Source organism: Ascaphus truei, chromosome 14 (assembly GCF_040206685.1).
Source record: "Ascaphus truei isolate aAscTru1 chromosome 14, aAscTru1.hap1, whole genome shotgun sequence".
Lineage (NCBI taxonomy): Eukaryota > Metazoa > Chordata > Amphibia > Anura > Ascaphidae > Ascaphus > Ascaphus truei.
The window spans coordinates 18,601,474-18,624,089 of record NC_134496.1 but is presented as its reverse complement, the minus strand read 5'-3'; the positions used below and the strand labels follow the sequence as shown (position 1 = coordinate 18,624,089).

Here is a 22,616-nt window from a genome sequence, read left to right as displayed (position 1 = left end):
CTTAAAAAAAAACATTCTAATACTTGTTTAATTGTTTTTAATGGTGCCAATTCCCTGCATTTAACCTGCTGAGCGTGTAACTGTCCTCCCTGCACCTTCACCCTTGAGAATGACACGTTAAATGTCTGAGGAACAAACAAATTATTCTTCCAATCATCGTGCGAGGTGGCTGTGTAATGCTAATCATATCTCGCAATTGTTGTTTCACTGTTTTGTATCCCCCGGAGCGAAACCTCAATATTTTCAGCTCCGGTGAACCCCTGCTTCCCGAGAGCCACCAACAGGTCAGGTTTTCAGGATGTCCTTGCTTCAGCACAGATGGCACCGTCAATGACTGCACCACCTCTGCTGAAGCAGGAATATCCTGAAACCCTGACCTGTTGGTGGACCTTGAGGACTGGAGTTTGCCACCCCTGGTATAGACAGTGACAGACACAGTAGCTTACAAACTCCTCCCCCCTCCACGGCTGCTCCAGTTCCCCTGGCAGGACGGGGGCGCTCCCATCAGCTCTTTGCTTCTCCTGCATGTCCTGTTATTGGGCTAAGCGGCTCAGTGTTGGCTGACCTGTCAGTCACCCACGTAACCGGCAATAGCACTTCTAGTCATGCTTTGTGCGCACTGTTACCGCCCGTGACAGTGACTGCAGGCCAGTTAGCAGTGCCCGCAGCACAGGCGCCAGGGCTGGAATTCAAGGTGCCCATGGACAACCAGGCACCCGGGATTTTTCTATCCCCGATTTAGGGTGTTCAGAAAGAGCACACAGCGCATGGAGTTTGTCTTCCCAAATCATGGAAGAACAACGGCACTAGAAGCTCAACTTCGGACATAAATATACAAGAAGTCCAGAGAATGTGATGTACATGTTAGACGCAGCGGTATCACATTCTGAGACTGTCACATTTCTCCCTTTGTGTGAAAATAATTGCACCAGATAAAGAAAGAAAAAACCTTGTCTCATTTCTACTTGCAGTCTCCTTAAAGTTATCACATTACTGGCTTCCCAACAGCTAAGTGGTAAATGTTCATTCCTAGTAAGCTCCAACGTATAACACAACTTCCACATCATGTGCCACCCTGTACGAGATCCAGCTTTCTTCATGAGGACACTTTTAGAAGTCCATGCAATTCTGTAACTGGAAAGAAGGATGATCAGGTGCGGGGGACTGTGCCCTAAAGATCTGTGGGGGGATCCTGCAGTCCCAATTTGTCAGTACAGGTTGTCTGAGGAGAGATAATTAAGACCACTTCCTCTTTTGACATCTCTCCCTTAGATGCTTTTCTTTGTACTCTGCGAGAGAGAGATTGTGAGATTGTGTCAAACAAAACTGTGCACAGAAATATATAGACTGAGATCAATAGACAGTATGGATTCATCAGTTCTGTTCTCCTGCCCACAGTGCAAAACAGAGACCCAAATACACTACAGGGTACACAGTGAAACAAACATTAGGGATGTATGTTGCCCTTCTACTGTAGAATGACAGGATGAAACAGACTTAAGGTCTACTAAGTCTCTCTTACAGAAGGGACATATGGCCCCGCAGGCTAACACATCGGTCACTTCCAGCTCCACATGAGAATCTCATTACCTGGCCACCACATCCTCCACACTCTCAGGCAGGGGGTAGTTGTGGGTCTCGGGGAGGAGCAGAGTGACGCTTCCAGCCAGTATAGCTGTGGCTCCAAAACAGACAGGCGGCAGGAAGGGAGAGAACTCTCTAAGTATCAACACTAAGGGAGCCACCATAGCACCGATCCGAGCGTTCATGTACACGAAGCCCAGCCCCGTCTGTCTATAGGAGGAACAAAGAGAGTAACATGCCATATAACTTATCCTAACGGTACCAGCCTCTATGCTCCCGTGTTTATGTACACACCTGATCACAGTGGGGAAGAGTTCCTCTGTGTAGATGAAGATACAGGTGAATGCTGCAGCTAGACATCCTTTGCCAACAGTAGCAAGTGCTATACGCCAGGTATTCATGTCTGGTGAAAAGGGAGAGCTGTTCTATGTTAATTTAAGAATACGAAAGAATCAATGATACTTGAAATGCTGATATGTATTAATGAGCAAAAGTGAAGAACATGAATTGACAATGTGCAAAAAAAACACAAATCACATAAAATGAACAGGAGGGGAGGGATGGTGAGGGAAGGGGGAAATGTGACATCACAAAGTGAGGGATATGGTAAATAACTCATATGGGAAGGATATGGTGAGGGATATGGTAAATCAATTAATTTAATACTGCTTGCATCCTCTTGGACACTTTTTTTTTGCATTTGTTTTAACACTGGGAGGATTTTGCTGTGAGGGAGTCGGGAAGTACCGTAGTCCCACTTTGTGGTGACTATGGGAATGGGCCTGTAGAAGTCGTATGTGACCCCAAAACGTTGGCCCCTGCGTCTCACCGCACACCACTTCCTTCCCTGTTAGGGATTTCTTTACCATATCCCTCACTTTTTAGTGATGTCACATTTCCCCCTTCCCTCACCATCCCTCCCCCTCCTGTTCATTTTATGTGATTTGCGGGGTTTTTGCACATTGTCAATTCATGTTCTTCACTTTTGCTCATTAATACATATCAGCATTACAAGTATCATTCATTCTTTGGTATTCATTTGGCGTGCGGGGAACAGTTTTTGTGTCCTATTTGTCCTTAGGAGAGATTAGGGGTCTCTACATTGTTCCCCAGCACCAACCACGTACTTATATCCCTAATATATTTAATACATTAGGTAGTGCGGCCTATACAACATACAGTACTCACTGTTAATTTAACTTGCACATCATCTTCCTGATTGATATGTTAGTAGAATTAATAGATAGTTTGTGAGGCTGTAAAACTGGAGCTGAGAGCGTGGGAGGTTGCAGTGAGGCTACGGAGCTCGGGGAGGGATGCAGTGAGGCGGCGAAGCTCGGGGGGGGGGGGGGTGAATGCAGTGAGGCTGCCGAGCTCGGGGGGGATCCAGTGAGGCTGCTGAGTTTGGGGGGGATTCAGTGAGGCTGCAGAGCTCGGGGAGAGGCAATGAGGCTGCAGAGCTTGGGGGGGGGGGGAGGGTGAATGCAGTGAGGCTGCTGAGTTTGGGGGGATTCAGTGAGGCTGCCGAGCTCGGGGGAATGCAGTGAGGTTGCAGAGCTTGGGGGGGGGGGGGGATGCAGTGAGGCTGCTGAACTCTGTGTCAATAAGTAAGGAGGAGCCTGCAACTCACCTTTAGATATAAACATATTTGTTAGAATTAGCAGCCCAGCTAAGATCAGGGACACAGACTGGGTTACCCGACGCCCGATGTAGCTCATACTCAGTCCCGTTATTAACCTTGCTGGGATGTCCATTGCACCAAACAGAACCTGTACCAGAAAAACACTGACTCCAAAGTTGTCCAGATCCAAAGCCACACCGTAAAACCCAAAACCAGTGCCAAACCTGCGGGAGAGGAAGGTTTGCAAAACTTGGGAATATAAAGCTGTAATAAACAAAGTGATCACACAGAACTCTACATTCTTCCTACTTACCACTTAGATTGTAAGCTCTTCGGGGCAGGGACTCCTTTTTCCTAATATTACTTTTATGTCTCAAGCGCTTATTCCCATTGTGTGTTCTATTATTATGTCACGTGTATTACTGCTGTGACACGCTATGTACATAGATGGTGCAATATATATAATAATACTAGCTGAGAGCCCCGGCGTTGCCCGGGATGTTTGTGGTGTGGGTGTGGCATTTGGGTGAGGAGTGGTCAACGCGACCCATGTGCGGTGGTAGTGCTGCTGTGGCTGTACTGATGGTGATTGTATCGGTGTGCTGATTTGGGAGGGTTTGGTGCTGATGTGGGGGTGCGGATGTGGGTGTGCCAAGGACGGGAGGAGGGGGGGGGAGAGCGGACGGGAGGAGGGGGGGGGAGAGCGGACGGGAGGAGGGGGGGGGAGAGCGGACGGGAGGGGGGGAGAGTGCGGACGGGAGGAGGAGGGGGGGAGGAGGGGGCGAACAGTGTACAGGAGGGGGGTGGGTTGGTTAAAATTTCCGGGTCTCTCCTCTCCACTCCCCCTGTATGTTTCTCTGCTCCCCCCCTCTCTCTCCCCTCCTGCCCCCCCATGTGACAGAGACACACACACACAGTGAGAGACACACACACAGTGAGAGACACACACACAGTGTCACACACACAGTGAGAGACACACACAGTGAGAGACACACACACAGTGAGAGACACACACAGTGTCACACACACACAGTGAGAGACACACACAGTTTCACACACACACACACACACAGTGAGACACACACACACACACACAGTGACACACACACACAGTGACACACACACACACACACACGTCACCTCTCCTTCGGGGCGCCGCCAGCTTAGGTGCCGCGTGTCCCCCCACCGGGGAGGGAGGTGAGTGCGGGAGGGAGTGGAGCGGGAGGGAGGTGAGTGCGGGAGTGGAGCGGGAGGGAGGTGAGTGCGGGAGGGAGTGGAGCGGGAGGGAGTGGAGCAGCTTCCGGGCGCCTCTTAGGTGCTGCGTGTGCCCCCGCCGGGGAGGGATGTGAGTGCGGGAGGGAGTGGAGCGGCTTCCTGGCGCCTCTTAGGTGCCGCGTGTGCCAACCCCCACCAGGGAGGGAGTGGAGCGGGAGGGAATGGAGTGGGAGGTGAGTGGAGCAGAGGGAATGGAGTGGGAGGTGAGTGGAGCAGGAGGTGAGTGGAGCGGCTTCTGGGCGCCTCCCCCCACCGGGGAGGGAGTGGAGCGGGAGGGAATGGAGTGGGAGGTGAGTGGAGCGGGAGGGAGTGGAGCGGCTTCCGGGCGCCGCCGGGGAGGGAGTGGAGCGGGAGGGAATGGAGTGGGAGGGAGGTGAGTGTGATGGGGGGGGGAGAGGACAGAGAGGTGTGTGTGTGTGTGCTTTTTTTTTTTTTTTGTGGACCTTTGGCCCGTCACTCCGCCTCAGGCCAATGCGAGGTGTGGGGGGCGGGCCAAGGGGGTGGTGTGAGTGTGTGAGGCCAATGAGAGGTGTGCGGGGGCGGGCGGCCCAAGGGACCAATGAGATTGCCGCTAGGGACACCGGACATCCAGGCAGGCAAACATACAGTGCTTTCACTAATATAGTATAAGATACATACAGACGGGCCCCGGTAATGCGGCGAATTCCGTTACATGGTCCCACAGCAATGCGAAAATCGCCGGAATGCGGAACCGGCAATTTTCGGCATCTGCGCCTTCGCAGACCGGCTATTTCCCCTTCTGCGCAAAGACAACCTCCGTTCTGTGCATGCACGACCACCGTTCTGCGCATGCGTGACCTCTGCTCCCCCTGTTCTGCGCATGCGCGACCTGGGCAGCCCCCGTTCTGCGCATGTGCAGATATGGCAGCTCCCCTCCCGCTACCGCTGTATGAGCAGAACGCCGTAAAGCGGGCTGACAAAAAGTGGGGCACTACTGTACAGTGTCACAGTCACTGCATGATACCCTTAGGGATATACAGGTGTAATACACACACTGACCACTGGGTGTCACTGAATCTATATTTTTGAAACCGTTGTATGTCCCTGTGTCTAGGGGCAATCTGATTGGTCTGTCACTCAGCCTCTGACCAATCAGATTGCTCCGTGGCCGCCCCCTCTAATTGGCTTGCTTCTGTGGCCTCGACCGGCCCTCCTCCTCGCACCGCCGCCCGGCCACTCTCTTCTTCTCCCTCTCCCTCCTCTTCTGTCTCCCGCTCAGTCCCCCTGCCCCCGGGTATCACCCCCACCGGGTATTGCCCCCCCTGCCCCCGGGTGTCACTCCCCCCCACTGCCCCCTGTGTCGGTCCCCCCTCCCTTTCCCTGGTGCCCCCCTGTCACCTGCGTGTTGCACGTGTCCTCCGAGCCGTCCAGCGGCCTGGCGGTGCGCGCACGCTGCGGCTGCTCCCGCTCCTTGGGCGGGTAACTGTCCTCCCGACGCCGGCTCACGCATGCTCCGGGGCGCCATGCGCCCGGTGGACTGCGCTGCATGCTCTGCCCCCCACGCCCCGGAACGCAGCTGCTCCCGCTTCTCGGGCAGCTCACCATCCTCCCGACGCCGGCTCGCACACGCTCCGGGTCACACGGTGGCCTGCGCCGCCCCACACGCCCGGGACCGACCGGGCGGAGTGCCCGGATTCGAGAGAGGCGCCTTCTGGACCGGTGGGAGCTTGGAGAATGGACGGAGGGGGCTGGTGTCCCCCGGTGGGGGGGCGAGGATGCGGCATCCACACTGCAGTTATTTTTGGTGCCCGAGGACGTGTCTCAGTGTGTGTGTGTGTGTGTGTGTGTGTGCGTGTCTCACAGTGTGTGTGTATGTGTGTTACTGTATGTATGTGTGTCACTGTATGTGTGTGTGTCACTGTGTGTGTGTGTGTCACTGTGTGTGTGTGTGTCACTATGTGTGTGTGTCACTGTGAGTGTGTGTGTCACTGTGTGTGTGTGTGTGTGTGTGTGTGTGTCCCTGTGTGTATGTGTGTGTCTGTCACTGTTTGTGTCACTGTGTGTGTGTGTCACAGTATGTGTGTGTGTGTGTGTGTGTGTGTCACAGTATGTGTGTGTGTGTCACAGTATGTGTGTGTGTGTCACAGTAGGTGTGTGTCCCAGTATGTGTGTCACAGTATGTGTGTGTGTCACAGTATGTGTGTGTGTCACTGTCTCACTGTGTGTGTGTGTTTGTGTGTCTCAGTGTGTGTGTGTGTGTGTGTGTGTGTGTGTGTGTGTGTGTGTGTGTGTGTGTGTGTGTGTGTGTGTGTGTGTGTGTGTGTGTGTGTGTGTGTGTGTGTGTGCGTGTCTCACTGTGTGTGTGTGCGTCACACTGTGTGTGTGTGTGCGTGTGTCTCACTGTGTGTGTGTGCGTGTCTCACTGTGTGTGTGCGTGTGTGTCTCGCTGTGTGTGTGCGTGTGTGTCTCACTGTGTACTGCACAGGGGGGGGGAACAGAGCTGCTCGGGGGGGAACGGTGAACGGAGCGGCGCGGGCGGGGGGCCCCGGCCGGAGCTGTGTAGGGGGACACACACGCCCGGAGCTGCGCAGGGGGGGGGGGTGAGGAATGGCCAGCACTGCACAGGGGGAGGGGAGGACTGGAGCTGCGCAGGGGGGGGGAGGAATGTGGCCGGCGCTGCGCAGGGGGGGGAGGCAGAGAGGGACGTGGAGAGAGGAGGGAGCAGGAGGTTTTGGTCCCGGGCAGCGCCGGGTCTCTCAGCTAGTGATATCTAAAGAAAATATACAGTTGTAGTGTGATGTGTGTTCTTTGGACCCCAGTGAGGAAGAAAGAGCTTCTCTTACCATACCAGCAGGAGGCAAAGAGTCCGCCTGCGCATCTGAGGCGTGCGGAACAGATCCAACGGCGTGTACGTGGATTTCACATTTGCTTTCTCATACTTCATGTGAGAGTTCATCACCTACCCAGGGAGATACCCCACAGGGGCAATTATCATGTGAGCCCAGCACCTTCTCAGGGAGCACCCCATGAGGGCAATTATCATGTGATAGCCCAGCACCTACCCAGAGAGAACCCCACAGTGGTAATTATCATGTGAGAGCCCAGCACCTACCCAGAGAGAAACCCCACAGGGCAATTATCATGTGAGAGCGCAGCACCTACCCAGAGAGAAACCCCACAGGGCAATTTTCATGTGAGAGCGCAGCACCTACCCAGAGAGAACCCCACAGGGTAATTATGACAGCCCAGAATCTACCCAGAGAGATACCCCAAAGGGTCAATTATCGTGTGACAGCCCAGCACCTACCAAGGGAGATATTCACAGGGGCAATTGTGACGGTGAGGGGCTACCCAGGCCAGTAAATAAAGGTATTAAGCCTGGCTGGGTGCCCCTGAACCATATTGGGGAATTATAGAGTGCCAGCTCTGTAACACAGTAATAGCAGTAACACTGTAATTGTAGTAAAAATGTCTGTGTGTGTCCCAACAGGTATAAGGTGACGATAATACTATCATAGTTTAAATGTATGAGTTGCTGTACCCAGGTTTCCCTGTAAACTGCGCAAAGAAAAAATGGTTTTAAAAACCAGCAGCACAGCGCACAGCGTTTAGCTAAATTCGGCTACGAAGGTCCTCGAGCGCTGAGATTTGCTGTGAGCCCTGCTGGGGTAAAATCATTAAAAAGGTTATGTTGCAAATTTTATAGAGTTATATAAAAATTGATTCATGAAAGCCCCTATTTTAATTGTGCCCCTATTATAGACGTGAGGGGGTTTTCATTCCGACAGCCGGAACAGGGGAAACACTTAATTCACAAGTACCATACTTTAGAAATGCATAGCAGGGAATTCCTGTGAGTAAGCCATGCATAATTTAGCCCCAGATTTGCAAGACATCCCTCTGGCATGGTTCCAGGATGTTTGAAAAATCCGTGGTTAAAAAGGTTCCGACATCTTAAGGTGTTAAGGGGGAGGGGTAAATGCAAGTAACTCCATCCTAGCAGATGTCCAGGTGTCCGGGCGAAGTAGACAAGATGTCGCCAGGAAAGGGGGCTTGGTTTGGTATGCGAAGGTGTGAGGTTCGGATATGCCCTTAGCATACTAAGAAGCCCTCTGCCAGGTGCTGGGAAGTACTGGCAACCTGGGGATAGGTGGGCATATTTAGTTCCCACGCAGCGATTGGCTGCAGAGCGTAAAGATAGGGGTTTTGACTGTTTAAAAATTCCTGCAGCCGATCGGGAGTTTGTTCCATCTGAGTTCCATCATGTAACAAGTCATCATGTGGTACAAAATTGTACCATCGTAACTAAGAATTGTATCCAGCTTCTAAAGTTCGTAAGAACTAAGGACTTCCAAACCAATTCTACGGCGGTAGAACGAAGCAATCAGTTCCGGCGGATAAATAGGGTTTGCGAGCGGCGCCCCTAGCCAAAGACTGTTTTGCGGCTCTGTTTGTGCACAATCCCCACCCCCAACAATGACATCACGTATTTAACAGGGAGTATGCACAGATGCTTATTAACTCTTTGACAAAGGGACTTGTTCCCGAAACGCGTCAGAGTTACCCTGTACCCCTCACTTGTCATGGAATAAACAATTTTTAACCCTTTTTTCTGGTTTGTGGCCCCACTCCTTGCTACTGCTGTGCTCCGTTTTGGACCCTCTGGGACACCCATTCAACCTACCTTGCTGGCGTGAGGCACGCATCACCCAGGGACAAGCTGCTGTATTGTGAGTACTTGCCTGTTTACTCCATATTGTCATGTTAGTTGTGCAGGCTGTTTTATGGGGAGGGTAGGCAAGACCATTTTGGTATATATATAGGTCTGTCACCACCCCACAGACACCTATGCATTGTTTTACTGACTGGAGTCTAGATATACAGGTTTCAAGAAAGTCTCACATAGCTTTGATTATAGCTGATCCCCAATGGGTGATTTACAAGTGAATATTATTACACTGATGCTATGGTATAATTGAGCCCTGATTCTGGGACTGGTTCCCTCAAACCCTACCTGTAAATAAATTACAATTTATTTTATCTCTTGCTTAGCTCAATCAAAGGATCCGGGTAATTTGGTGTTAAAAGTGCTGTCCTCCCGTGACAGCAATTATCATGTGAGAGCCCAGCACCTACCCAGAGAGATACCCACAGGGGCAATTATCATTGGATAGCCCAGCACCTACCCAGAGAGAACCCCTGCCACTTGGGCAATTCTTTAGGATGGAGGGAGAAAATGGACAGAATGTGAGAGATGGAAAACAACGACTTTTTATTCCTCTTCTCTTGAGGAACGACATCAGCACACAATGAATAAAAGTCAGGAAGATGCAGGAACACTCGTGCTAACAGCGCACGCTCATAAGTAACACGTAACACGGGCTCCTCACCTCCTCAGTCAGGTTCTTCGCCACCTCTCTCATCCCATTGATTGCAGCCACCCTCTTCAGGTTTCTCAGAGCCTGACGGGAGCGGCCTCTCATTATCATCCAGCGCGCCGACTCTGGGATAAACCTTCCAGAGAGAGCGCAGGGGAGGCATGGATACATAACTCAACCTCTCACCCCCTAATACAGACATCAGGGACACGTACCTCTCACCTCCTCCTAATACAGAGACATCAGGGACACATACCTCTCGCCTCCTAATGCACAGACATTATGGGGACATACCTGTCACCTCCTATTACACATAAATTAAGGACATACCTCTTAATACAGACACCAGGGACATGTAAATCTCACCTGCTAATACACAGACAGCAGGGACATATATCTCTCCCTCCTAATACAGAGACAGGGACACGTACCCCTCAACTCCTCCTAATAAGCAGGCATCAGGGACACATACCTCTTATCTCCTATTACACAGACATTAAGGACACATACCTCTCACCTCCTCCTATTACACAGACATTAAGGACACATACGTCTCACCTCCTATTACACAGACATTAAGGACACACACCTCTCACCTCCTAATATAAAGACCTTAATAACACATACCTCTCACCTCCTATTACACAGACATCGGGGTCACATACTTCTCACCTCCTCCTATTACACAGAGATTAAGGACACATACCTCTGACCTCTTCTTATTACACAGACATCAGGGACGTGTAGTATAAACTGGAAAAACCTCGATATGTCCCCCCATATTTCTCGTTCCCTCCTCCTTACCATAAGTAGAGTAGGAAGAGGAAGAAGGGGGCAGAGACTGCGAACTGCAGCCAGCGCCAGTCCCGGGTGATGTATGCCAGCCCTGCTAACAGCATCTGCCCGCAGGTATAACTGTAAGAAAACAGTACGGCAAATAGAGTCCGTCCATTGGGAGGGGTCCACTCCAAGTCTGCATGTGAAGAATATAAATGTGAGACTCATTCACATGTGCATATTGCATACATTACGCACTTACAGACAGCCATGATAGGTGGGGACAGTCTACCCAACATTTTGGGAGTCACCTTATTCTGGGATACTTGAGTCTGTGACCCCCTAGGTGGGAGGGGTTCCCCTGGTACTCTGCTTGACCCCCATTAAAGACTTGCTGCATGCACATATATGGAGGGTGGCATGGATGCTGCTAGGATCCAGCGCAAAGATGCAGAATCTGGCACCTCTAGGACTGGACAAGGATACAGAGCCCGGGAGATGTACAAATGCATAACTGGTGGGGGGCGGGGGGATTAGTGGATTAGTATATAGACGTTCCCAAGCACTATATAAATTGAGATTTTCAGGCGTCAATTTTACGCCAGAAATGCAATTTGTGACACTTATGACATTGGCCCTGTGGGCTGCCACTTGCTTCACTGCTTTGCAGGAAGATCTGCTTCCCAAAGTGCACCGTCTGAGTTATAACTTCCTGATTTGCCATGTGATAAGGGCTTAAAAACAAAGTGAACTCGGAGCAAACCTGCTATAAAACCCCTAGGAGCTGAGATCGGACCCCGGGATACAGAGAGTGACGCCTCTAGTGTAAGATGCAGTACGTACTCAGAGACATGCTGTTCAAAACAATGCCAGACGAGGCCATCCCACACAGACATCGGAAGAAGCAGTAACTAGCAAAGCCCGGGAAGAAGGCCGCACAAGTGCCAGACACAGCCATCAACACATTGCTGCTAATCATCAGAGACCGTCTACCGAACCTGTGCAGACAAAATGGCGTTAGGTGACAGGATCTTCATCTATAGCGACACATCCTAAGGCTAAGTCCTCGCTAGCGCTGATCGGGCTGAGCAGGCGGCGCTTGCGGAAGAGACTTACATATATAGTGTGACAAACGGCTTACTCCGGGGCTCCGCCGTCTGTCCGGGACTGTTAGAACACGGTCTTTTAGGGTAGGTTAAATGACGAGGCATCACGTGCTGTTCCTTTAAACAGGCTATGCCTGGTTTATTCAGTCCCAGGCACTGAGACTGCCACAGTGCATACAACAGAAACACAAGCAAAACAAAAACCTGCTCACCTGAGCAATAACTTAACTTAGATTTTCCCTGACTCAGGGTTGAAGTGGCTTTTTCCACTTCCAACAACAAAATAAGGAACTTTGCAGTTTTAGAAAAAAAAAGCAGAAGGATTTAACCTGTTTGGGGAGAGGCTTTCCCCCTCTCTGCTTCCAGCAGACATCCTGCCTCCAGGCTCTTGGGGGAGAGGGCAGAGGAACCAGGAAATTAGTCTTAAATAACTGATTTCTAATTAGCAGGACAGGTGACAGAAATCTGACAGCAGACAAACTCTGGTTTGGATCCCTTATCCCTCAGTTCCAGCACTTGCCAAACTGTGGGATGGAGTGCATGTATTATGAGGCTGCACTTCCAACCTAAACAGGATAGAAACTGTTCAGTATCCTGGGAGCCCTGTATATGGAATTTATTACCATCCCCTGGTTTCTGTCACATATCCTCCCCCCCAGCTCAGACCCCGAGGGATGAGCGACCATGGATATTAGGGCGTGCATCCTTGACAACCCGTCAGCATTGCCATGTTTGTGCCCTGACCTGGGTTGTAGGCTTAGGAACCACCTGGTCACTCTAGCATTCTTCTCTCTGTTTTGACACATCCAGGTGAAGGGTGCATGATCTGTGACCAACCGGAATTTTCTCCGCAACAGATAGTATTTGAGCGTCTCTACAGCCCACTTTATTGCGAGACACTCTTTCTCGACTATGGAGTAATTTTTCTCCTGGGGATTTAGTTTCCTACTTAAATAAAGGATGGGGTGCTCCTCATCTTGAGACTCCTGGGAAAGTACAGCCCCCAGCCCTACCTCAGATGCGTGGGTTTGGACTAAAAACTCTTTGGAGAAGTCAGGTGTGACCAACACTGGTTGGGCACAGAGAGCTTCTTTCAGGCTTCTAAAGGCCTGTTCGGTTTCGGGGGACCACTTTACCATTAGCGGCCCTCTTGCTTTTGTGAGGTCGGTTAGTGGGGTTGCCTTACTTGCAAAATTGGGAATAAACCTTCTATAGTAACCAATTAATCCCAAAAAGGTCCTTACTTGTTTTTTTGTAACTGGCCTTGGCCAATTTTGTATTGCCTCTACTTTGAGTGTTTGGGGTTTGAGTAAACCTCTGCCAATAGAATACCCCAGATACTTGGCCTCCTCTAGACCAATAGTGCATTTAGCGGGGTTAGCAGTTAGTCCAGCAGACCGAACTGCGTCAAGCACAGCTTGGACCTTTGGAAGGTGGGATTGCCAATCTTCACTATGGATTACCACATCATCCAGGTAGGCGGCAGCATACCGAGTATGTGGTTTTAAAATTTTATCCATAATTCTTTGGAATGTGGCGGGAGCTCCATGTAAGCCAAAAGGCAGCACCCTATACTGAAAGAGGCCGCCTGGGGTTGAGAAGGCTGTCTTTTCTTTTGCCCTTTCTGTGAGGGGAACCTGCCAGTACCCTTTTGTTAGGTCTAGGGTCGTGAGATATCGGGCTTTGCCCAGTCTCTCTAGCAGTTCATCAACCCTGGGCATAGGATAAGTATCAAATTTTGACACAGCGTTTAGTTTACGGTAGTCATTGCAAAACCTTGTTGTACCGTCTGGCTTTGGGACTAAAACTATAGGGCTGTTCCACCCAATTTGGGATTTCTCAATTACGCCTAGTTTTAGCTTTTTTTTAACCTCTAAACTTATAGCCTCTCTTTTGGCCTCTGGGATTCGGTACGGTTTAAGGTAAACTCGGACCCCCGGTTCAGAGACTAGGTCATGTTCAATTACGCTAGTTCTACCTGGCTGTGTAGAGAAGACTTCTTTGTTTCTTCTCACTAAATTCTGGACCTCTCGTTTCTGATGAACGGACAGGGTTTCAGCTATGCTAACCTCTGGGTCAGTTTCTTGATTCTCTGACGGACCTGGGGGTACTAGGGTTAACAAGACCTCTCTATCTTTCCAGGGCTTAAGTAGGTTTATATGGTAAATTTGCTCAGGTTTCCTCCTACCTGGCTGTCTCACCTTATCATTTACTTCTCCCACTCTTTCCAAGACCTCATATGGCCCATGCCACTTAGCAAGGAATTTACTCTCTACGGTGGGAACCAGAACTAGTACCCTATCGCCTGGGAAAAAAATTCTGACCCTAGCACCCTTATTATACGTATTCCTCTGTGCCTCTTGAGCATTTTCCATGTGTTCCCTCACTATAGGTAGGACTGCAGCTATGCGGTCATGCATCTGGGCAACATGCTCTATTACACTTCTGTAAGGGGTAACCTCGTGTTCCCAAGTCTCTTTGGCTATATCCAGTAAGCCCCTTGGGTGTCGGCCATACAATAGTTCAAACAGGGAGAAGCCTGTGGATGATTGGGGAACTTCTCTAATGGCAAATAACAGGTATGGTAACAAACAATCCCAGTTTTTCCCATCCTTATCGACCGCCCGGCGTAACATGCTCTTTAAGGTTTTATTGAACCGTTCCACTAAACCATCTGTTTGTGGATGTTAGATTGAGGTTCTGAGATGCTTGATTTTTAGGAGCTTACATAACTCTTTTGTTACTTGGGACATAAATGGTGTTCCCTGGTCAGTTAAGATCTCTTTAGGAATTCCGACCCGGGTAAACAGAACTATTAACTCTTTTGCTATGTTTTTAACAGAGGTGCTACGTAGGGGAACTGCCTCCGGATATCGGGTGGCATAGTCTAATATTACCAATATATGCTGATGTCCCCTAGCAGACTTTATTAGGGGTCCTACTAGATCCATAGCAATCCGGTCAAATGGTACATCTATTATGGGAAGGGGTACCAATGGGCTACGATACGCTTTGAACGGGCGGTGATCTGACGTTCTGGGCATGAGGAGCAATAATTTGTCATTTCTGCCAGAACCCCAGGCCAATAGAAGCTTCGGAGAACCTTTTCTTTTGTCTTTTCCACCCCTAGGTGTCCCCCCAATGGATGACTATGTGCGAGGTGTAATACTACATTACGGAATGTCCGTGGTACCAACAATTGTTTAGTTATAATTGATTTCCTTTTATCAACCCGATATACTAGGTCATTCTCTACCTCGAAGTAGGGGTAGGCAAGTGACCTATCTAGTTGGCCAGGAGTACTATTCTGGTCCCGTACATTCCCCTTTGCTTCCGCTAATGTGGGGTCTTCCCACTGGGCCTTCCTAAAACTTCCAGGACTGACCTCTAGGTCAGCGAAGGTCTTTTCCTGTTCTGGGGTGGTAAGTGCCTGTTCAACATCTTGATTCGGGGTATTCCCTACCAAGGTAGCCATGGGGAAGGGAATTTTACAGCACTCATCCTCTTTCCCCTTCTTATTTGGGCCCTCGTCAACCTCTATTTCTGAAAAAGGGAAAGGATTTGTTTCTTCTGTTACTTCATTATGGTCCGCTATTGAACTCTGGGCGCTATTCTGAGAGGAGGACCATATTTTTAGAAAATGGGGAAAGTTGGTCCCTATTAACACATCATGTGCCAGTTTGGGTACTATACCCACTTTGAAATCTAAAGAACCAAACTCTGTTTCAATAAGAACATCAACAGTGGAATATTCGTGATTATCCCCATGTATACAACAAATTGCCACTCTTTGTGAACTGTTTACCTGGTTTTTCTCAATGGGCAACAGGTATTCGGACACTAGTGTGACCATACTCCCAGAGTCAAGAAGTGCCCGAACCCTCTTACCATTTACCTTTACAAATGCCCACATATGGTTATTCAAGGGGTCCTCTGGGCTAGGGCCCATACATTGGGACCACAGCGAATAAGGTTCAACGCTATTGCATTGCATTGGTTCAGCATTTAGTGGGCAGACTTTCGCGGTGTGGCCCCTCTCATAACAATTTACACATTTAGGTACATAGTCTGTGTCCCACTTAGAGCCCTTTTTCGGCTCCCCATGTTGGCTGTTGCCCTTAGTGTTCGAGCCACTGTTGCTGGTGCTGTGTGAAGGCGGTCATTGCTCTTCAGCCCCCCTTAACCCTGGTACCCTTTTACCGTCTCTGGAAGAGTCGTTGAACCTTGGGTAGTGGGGATGCTCCATGACTTTGGGTTGTGGGTGCTCTTCTGCTGCATTGTACCTTTCTACGAGGGCCATCAGCTCGTCTGCATTGTGGGGGTCACTCTGACTGACCCAACGGCGTAGGGCAGAGGGAAGTTTCCTCAAGAACTGGTCCATGACCAACCGTTCCACGATGTGGCTTGCTGAGTTGATCTTGGGTTGTAGCCACTTCCGAGCGAGGTGGATGAGGTCATACATCTGGCTTCGGGTGGCTTTATCCAACGTGAAGGACCATGCGTGGAACCTTTGGGCACGAACAGCCGTGGTTACGCCGAGGCGGACGAGGATCTCGAACTTCAATTTTGCATAGACGTTAGCTTCGGCTGGCTCTAGATCAAAGTAAGCCTTCTGGGGTTCGCCGCTTAAGAAGGGTGCGATTATACTGGCCCACTCAGCTTCTGGCCAACCCTCTCTCTGTGCCGTGGGTTCAAATGTGAGAAGATAGGTTTCAACATCATCCGAGGGCCCCATCTTCTGAAGGTAGTGGCTTGCCCTGGTCATTTTCAGGACTGGGGATGCCTCTGCCAGTGGAGTCTTAATGATAGTCCCTCTCAGGATCTCGAGTTCCTGCTGTAAGCCCTGGGCGAACCGTTGTTGCTCCTCTCTCAGCAAGCGGTTTGTCTCTTGCTGGTTTGCATTCGCCTGTTGCTGGTTTGCATTAATCTCTTGCTGGGCTATTAGCAGCTGTTGGTGGGTTGCATTCGCATTTTTCAGAGCTGCATTCGCCTCTTGCAGGGTTGCATTCGTCTGTTGCTGGTTTGCATTAGTCTCTTGCTGGGCTATTAACAGCTGTTGCTGGGTTGCATTCGCCTTTTGCAGGGCTGCATTCGCCTGTTGCTGGTTTGCATTCGTCTGTTGCTGGATTTCATTCGCGTCTTTCTGGGCAGCGACATTGCGTACCAGCGCACTCACCACGTCTTCCATCTTGTTTGGAGAGAAAATAACTTTTTTTTTTTCTTTTTAAAGTTCTTTAACCCGCAGACCTTTTAGTGTTCTGCCCGCATTCTCCACCATATGTGACAAACGGCTTACTCCGGGGCTCCGCCGTCTGTCCGGGACTGTTAGAACACAGTCTTTTAGGGTAGGTTAAATGACGAGGCGTCACGTGCTGTTCCTTTAAACAGGCTATGCCTGGTTTATTCAGTCCCAGGCACTGAGACTGCCACAGTGCATACAACAGAAACACAAGCAAAACAAAAACCTGCTCACCTGAGCAATAACTTAACTTAGGTTTTCCCTGACTCAGGGTTGAAGTGGCTTTTCCACTTCCAACAACAAAATAAGGAACTTTGCCGTTTTAGACAAAAAAGAGCAGAATGATTTAACCTGTTTGGGGAGAGGCTTTCCCCCTCTCTGCTTCCAGCAGCCTTCCTGCCTCCAGGCTCTTGGGGGAGAGGGCAGAGGAACCAGGAAATCAGTCTTAAATACCTGATTTCTAATTAGCAGGACAGGTGACAGAAATCAGGCAGCAGACAAACTCTGGTTTGGATCCCTCATCCCTCAGTTCCAGCACTTGCCAAACTGTGGGATGGAGTGCATGTATTATAAGGCTGCACTTCCAGCCTAAACAGGATAGAAACTGTTCAGTATCCTGGGAGCCCTATATATGGAATTTATTACCATCCCCTGGTTTCTGTCACAATAGATATATGTAAGTCCCCACTGACGCGGTCCGCGCGGCGCTCGTGCACACGCTCAGCCGCGATCGGCGCGTAGGTAAACAAAAAATCTATACTTACCCGCGCGCTGAACTACCTGCAATGCCCCCCCCCCTCTCCCGTGCGTACAAGCCGGACACCCGGCACTCATACTTGGAGCGCTCTCCAAGCATGAGCGCGCTCAGCGCCAGCGGAGACAAACGGGGGTGCTCTCTTTAAACTGAGTCTCCTGTCCTCTGCGTCTATCTCTCTAGGTCTCCTGTTCTCCAAGGGGATTGCTTGGGGACTGACCCCGCCTTAATCTCTCCCTCTTTCTCCTCCATCTCTCTCCCCTCTCTCCCCTCATTTCTTCTCTCTCCCTCTTTCATTTATCGCTCTATTCTTTCTCCTCCCTCTCTCTCCCCCTCTCTACTCTCTACCCTCATTTCTCTCTCCCCCTTTCATTTATAGCTCTCTTCTTTCTCCTCCTTCTCCCCCTCTCTACTCACTCTCTCCTCATTTCTTCTCTCTCCCATTTTCATCTATCACTCTTTTCTTTCTCCTTCCTATCTACTCTCTCTCCCTTAATTTCTTCTCTTTCCCCCTCTCATTTGTAGCTCTATTCTTTCTCCTCCCTCTCTCCCCTCTCTACACTCTACTCATATTTATTCTCTCTATCCCTCTCATTTATCGCTCTCTTCTTTCTATCTTTCCTTCTCTCCCCCTACACACTCTATACCTCCCGAATAGATGTTTCTTCTTTACTGAAGGTCTCTTTCTCTCTGAGTACACTCACTTGTCAGACAGAGGTCCAATGGCCAAGGACCCTGCCATCACTCCCACCATGTAAATGGACTGAGCCAGCTGCCTCATTGCCCGCATGTCACAGACCAGGTCCCACTGCAAGAAAATAGGGGAACGTTGGGAGAATAAAGGGGTTATGGGAAAGGCAAGAGAAAGCATCTCTAAAATGTGTGTAGGCAGAATGGCCATATTGGAAGATGGTAGTCATATGGTTTTTTTGGCAGAAGGAGGGGTTATATGGAGAGGTGATACAGAGAAATAGAAGGGCTAAGAGAGGTTTCTTGATAATGAGCTTTATTTATCTGTGTGTCTAAAGGGTATTTATTCTCATTTTTCATATTATGTATCACATAAATAGCCACCTCAGTTATTGAGATAAAAAAAACTTGTATCAACTGTACTAAACATGCTAAAAGAAGTCTGTAACATTTGATGAAAATGGTGAACTGGCTTAACTGAGTCTCTACATTTTAGATGTGTTGATTCACAGGGAGTATCTGGAGGCTCCTCCTTACCTCCGTGACAATGGTGGAAGAGAAGACGCTCTTATCATAGACCCAGCCGTCCTTACAAGGCTCTGTGTTGTTATATAATGTGCTGTTAAGAGACCAGACACCAGACTGAGCCTCTGTATAACGCTGGCAGCTCTCGGGCTTCTGATTCCCATCCAGAGGCACGGAGGCCAGCAGAAGGCCCTGGTCATAGATCATGGTTTGGTTGTCTGACCAGGGCAGCTGGCAGCGGTGGAGGGGCACGATGGCGGTGAAGTTTTGGAGAAAGTTATGGCAGCCCAGGAAGCACATGGGGAGCAGCAGCAAAGAGATGAAAAATATCTGGAAACGGCCCAGACCCCCAATTTTTAGAAGGAGATCGTCAAAACCCATGGTGGGGTTTATGTGGATATCTTGACTTCTGTTATGTATATGGGAGTCAGAGGTAACCTAGGCATGAACAGGTGTCAGGAGTTGGAGAGAAGGAGATGGGAGAACAGAGAAAGAAACTAAATACTGGGTGTCTTCCAGCTCTGCTAATACAGATATTCTAAACCCATATCTCTCCTAAAACACAGATATCAGGGACACGTATCTCTCATCCCCTCCTAATACACAGATATCAGAGACACGTATCTCTCATCCCCTCCTAATATGCAGATATCAGGGACACATATCTCTCATCCCCTCCTAATACGCAGATATCAGGGACACGTATCTCTCATCCTCTTCTAATACACAGATATCAGGGACACGTATCTCTCATCCTCTTCTAATACACAGATATCAGGGACATATACCTCTCATCCCCATCTAATACACAGATATCAGGGACACATATCTCTCGTCCCCTCCTAATACGCAGATATCAGGGACACACATCTCTCATCCCCTCCTAATACGCAGATATCAGGGATACATATCTCTCATCCCCTCCTAATACACGGAGATCAGAGGCACATATCTCTCATCCCCTCCTAATACACGGATATCAGGGACACATATTTTATCCCCTCCTAATACACAGATATCAGGTGAACATCTCTCATCCCCTTCTAATACACGGAGATCAGATACACATATCTCTCATACGCTCCTAATACACAAATATCAGGGACACAACTCTCATCCCCTTCTAATATACAGATATCAGATACACATACCTCTCACCTCCTCCTGTTACACAGACATCAGGGACACACTTCTCACCTTCATATAAAAACATCAGGGACACATACCTCTCTCCCTCTTAATATACAAACATCAGGGACACATACCTCTTACCCTCTTAATATACAAACACCAGGGACATATACCTCTTACTCTCCCCCCTCCCAATACACATACTTCAGCACTCATATATCTCACCTCCTCCTAATACACAGACATGAGAGATCCATATCTGTCATCCCCTTCTTCTCTTCCTCTGCGAATATCCGTATATCAATCACCTCATCCCCTTTTAATGTTCGAAGCAGTACACCTGAAGAAGAGACTTGTGAGGTCTTGACAACTCCTGTACAAGTACATCTGTGAAGAACTGTTATATAGGTTCATTGGGATTCATCACAACTGACAACATCCTTCTAAACAAACATTAAGGTCACATACAGTACGTTCTTATGTTCTACGAAGTTATTCCAATGAATTATTTAATGACACAAAACCAGGATGTTTAATGTGCATTTACCTTAGTATATCAATCTTGATCATTTTCCAGTGCGTTTAGTCACGGATACAGCATTGCTAGATATAGGGAAAAAGCACTAACCTTTAGAAATATAATCCACGTTCATTTGCAAAGTCACATTGTCACAGGACACTAGCACTTTTAACACCTTTCTGGGATCATTCACTAGGCAAAACAAGGTAGTGGAATAAAATGAGGTTAATTCGGGTGAAACCCGCGTACACACAATGAATATACAAAATACAGGAAGAATACACACTTACTGGGGGTCTGGGGTCGAAAACTAGCCTCACATAGGTGCAGGGCGCCTGCTTCGGAAGGCTTACCCTCACCGGGACCTCGTCCCGGGCTTCCTGGTACACTTTCTGGGGAGAATACCCAACTGCGACCGCTATATTTTATTCTCAGAACTTGGACTTCGCGTCTGACTTAGTCTCCGCTCGGCAGGCTTTCCTAGCTCCAAAAATTAAGCCGGTTGCTCTGCTATTCGCAACAAAGCAACTTTGAAAAGCCCGCCCACGCCTCACCGACTCAAGCCACAGATCGTCTGGTTCTCTGATTGGGCAGTCTCCTTACATAGACCCCGCTGTTCTATGTTTAACATGGAAAGGAAACTAGCAACCAATCAGAGAATGGATCGTACCTCAGCCAGCCAATCAGAATGGGGGCTTGTCTGGCTGCTGACGTCAGAGGAGGGGGCGTGCCAAGCCGGCTCGAAAAGCCGGGCGAGCGGGAAATATGAATCGGCCAATGGGAAACGCGCCTTCCGGGAGCATCTTCCCCAAGCCAACCCATTCCCACGCGCTGGGCCGGGTCCACCAGGTCTGGCAGTCCAAAAGGTCACCCAGCGGGGTGTACTTGTTCTCTGTACTTGGTATTCCCCCTTCCCTGCTCACCAAACGTTTTTCTCACCTCCTAACATCCCCTCTCCCCTTTGATCTACAATGTCTATGCAGACATCTCGGCGCCTATGTAGATGCCCGGGCTGACTGTATAGACCAGGGGTGAGCAAACTTTTTATGCTGAGCCCCCCTTTTATCCATGAAATTTCTCGGGCCCCCCTGCCTGATGTAATCAAAATCACATTGAAAAAAAAACCTTTATTAAACGGTATACAATGTATATACTGTTACGCCGGTGCTGCCCGCAGACCAGACCTGTCCCTTGTACTGAGGTGGGACGTATATATGCACGCACCTGCAGCAGAAGGAGCGTGTCCAGAGTGTGGTATTCTGTTGTTGCCAGGCCAGGTGAATATAGCTTGAGTTATACTTGCCGGTACCGGATATAGAAGAGACGTGGTAGTTTCCGTAAGCCAAGGTCAGGGAGTGGAGAGGTCCAGATAGTCGAGATGCAAGCTGCGGTCGAGGAGCGTAAGAGAGAGCGTCGTCAGGAGGGAGCCGGGGTCGAGAGCCAGAGAGAATCGTCCGCCAAGCCGCGTCGTAACCTGAGTAGTAGAGAGAAGAGGGAACCAGAGTAGACATCCACAAGTGGAGACTATATCGAGCAATGTGGGACTGGTAAGACAGGCATTATATAGTGCGGCTGGCGAATAGGAAGTGGGGGCAGACCTGGAGGAGTGCATGGAGCCGTGCTGGATAGGCTGCCTTGCAGGGTATGTAGGTGAGCAGGTCTGGAGTCGGATTGAAGCCCTTGCGTGAGCTGGGGGCGTGGCTTCACTACAAGAGCAGTTGTAACGCCTGTATGCCCGCAGACCTTGCCAATCCCCAGTACTGAGGTGGGTAAGGGTATAACACGCACCCACAGCAGTGAGGGCATGCCCGGAGTGAGGAAAGTTGCGTTGCCGGGCCTGGTGAGAAAAGGGTTAACGATATACTTGCTGAGTCCGGGGTGCCAGAAGTCGGAGAGTTAATGTCCAAGAGCCAAGGGTCAGGGGCAGGAGAGAGCAGCATAGTGAGGTCCAAAGCAGAGTCCAGGAGTAGAGAGGTACACGTAGTAAAGCCGAGCCGAGATCAAACCAAGGGAATCCAAACAAAGGCAGGGACAGGAACAGGGAGCTGGAACAGA

General features: G+C 49.6%; 1 protein-coding gene across 1 annotated transcript; it reads right to left on the bottom strand.

Moving 5' to 3' along the window:
- Positions 1-345: 345 nt before the first annotated feature.
- LOC142465715 (solute carrier family 22 member 20-like) lies at positions 346-20,407 on the bottom strand. The gene is made up of 11 exons (XM_075569934.1): positions 20,267-20,407; positions 18,923-19,348; positions 18,400-18,503; positions 11,440-11,594; positions 10,624-10,792; positions 9,832-9,955; positions 7,285-7,400; positions 3,215-3,429; positions 1,879-1,987; positions 1,591-1,794; positions 346-1,289 (listed from the first exon to the last, which is right to left on the bottom strand). The coding sequence occupies exons 2-11, from the start codon at positions 19,289-19,291 to the stop codon at positions 1,172-1,174; spliced, it is 1,683 nt and encodes a 560-aa protein (XP_075426049.1). The 5' UTR covers positions 19,292-19,348; positions 20,267-20,407; the 3' UTR covers positions 346-1,171.
- Between the last annotated feature and the right edge of the window lie 2,209 nt (positions 20,408-22,616).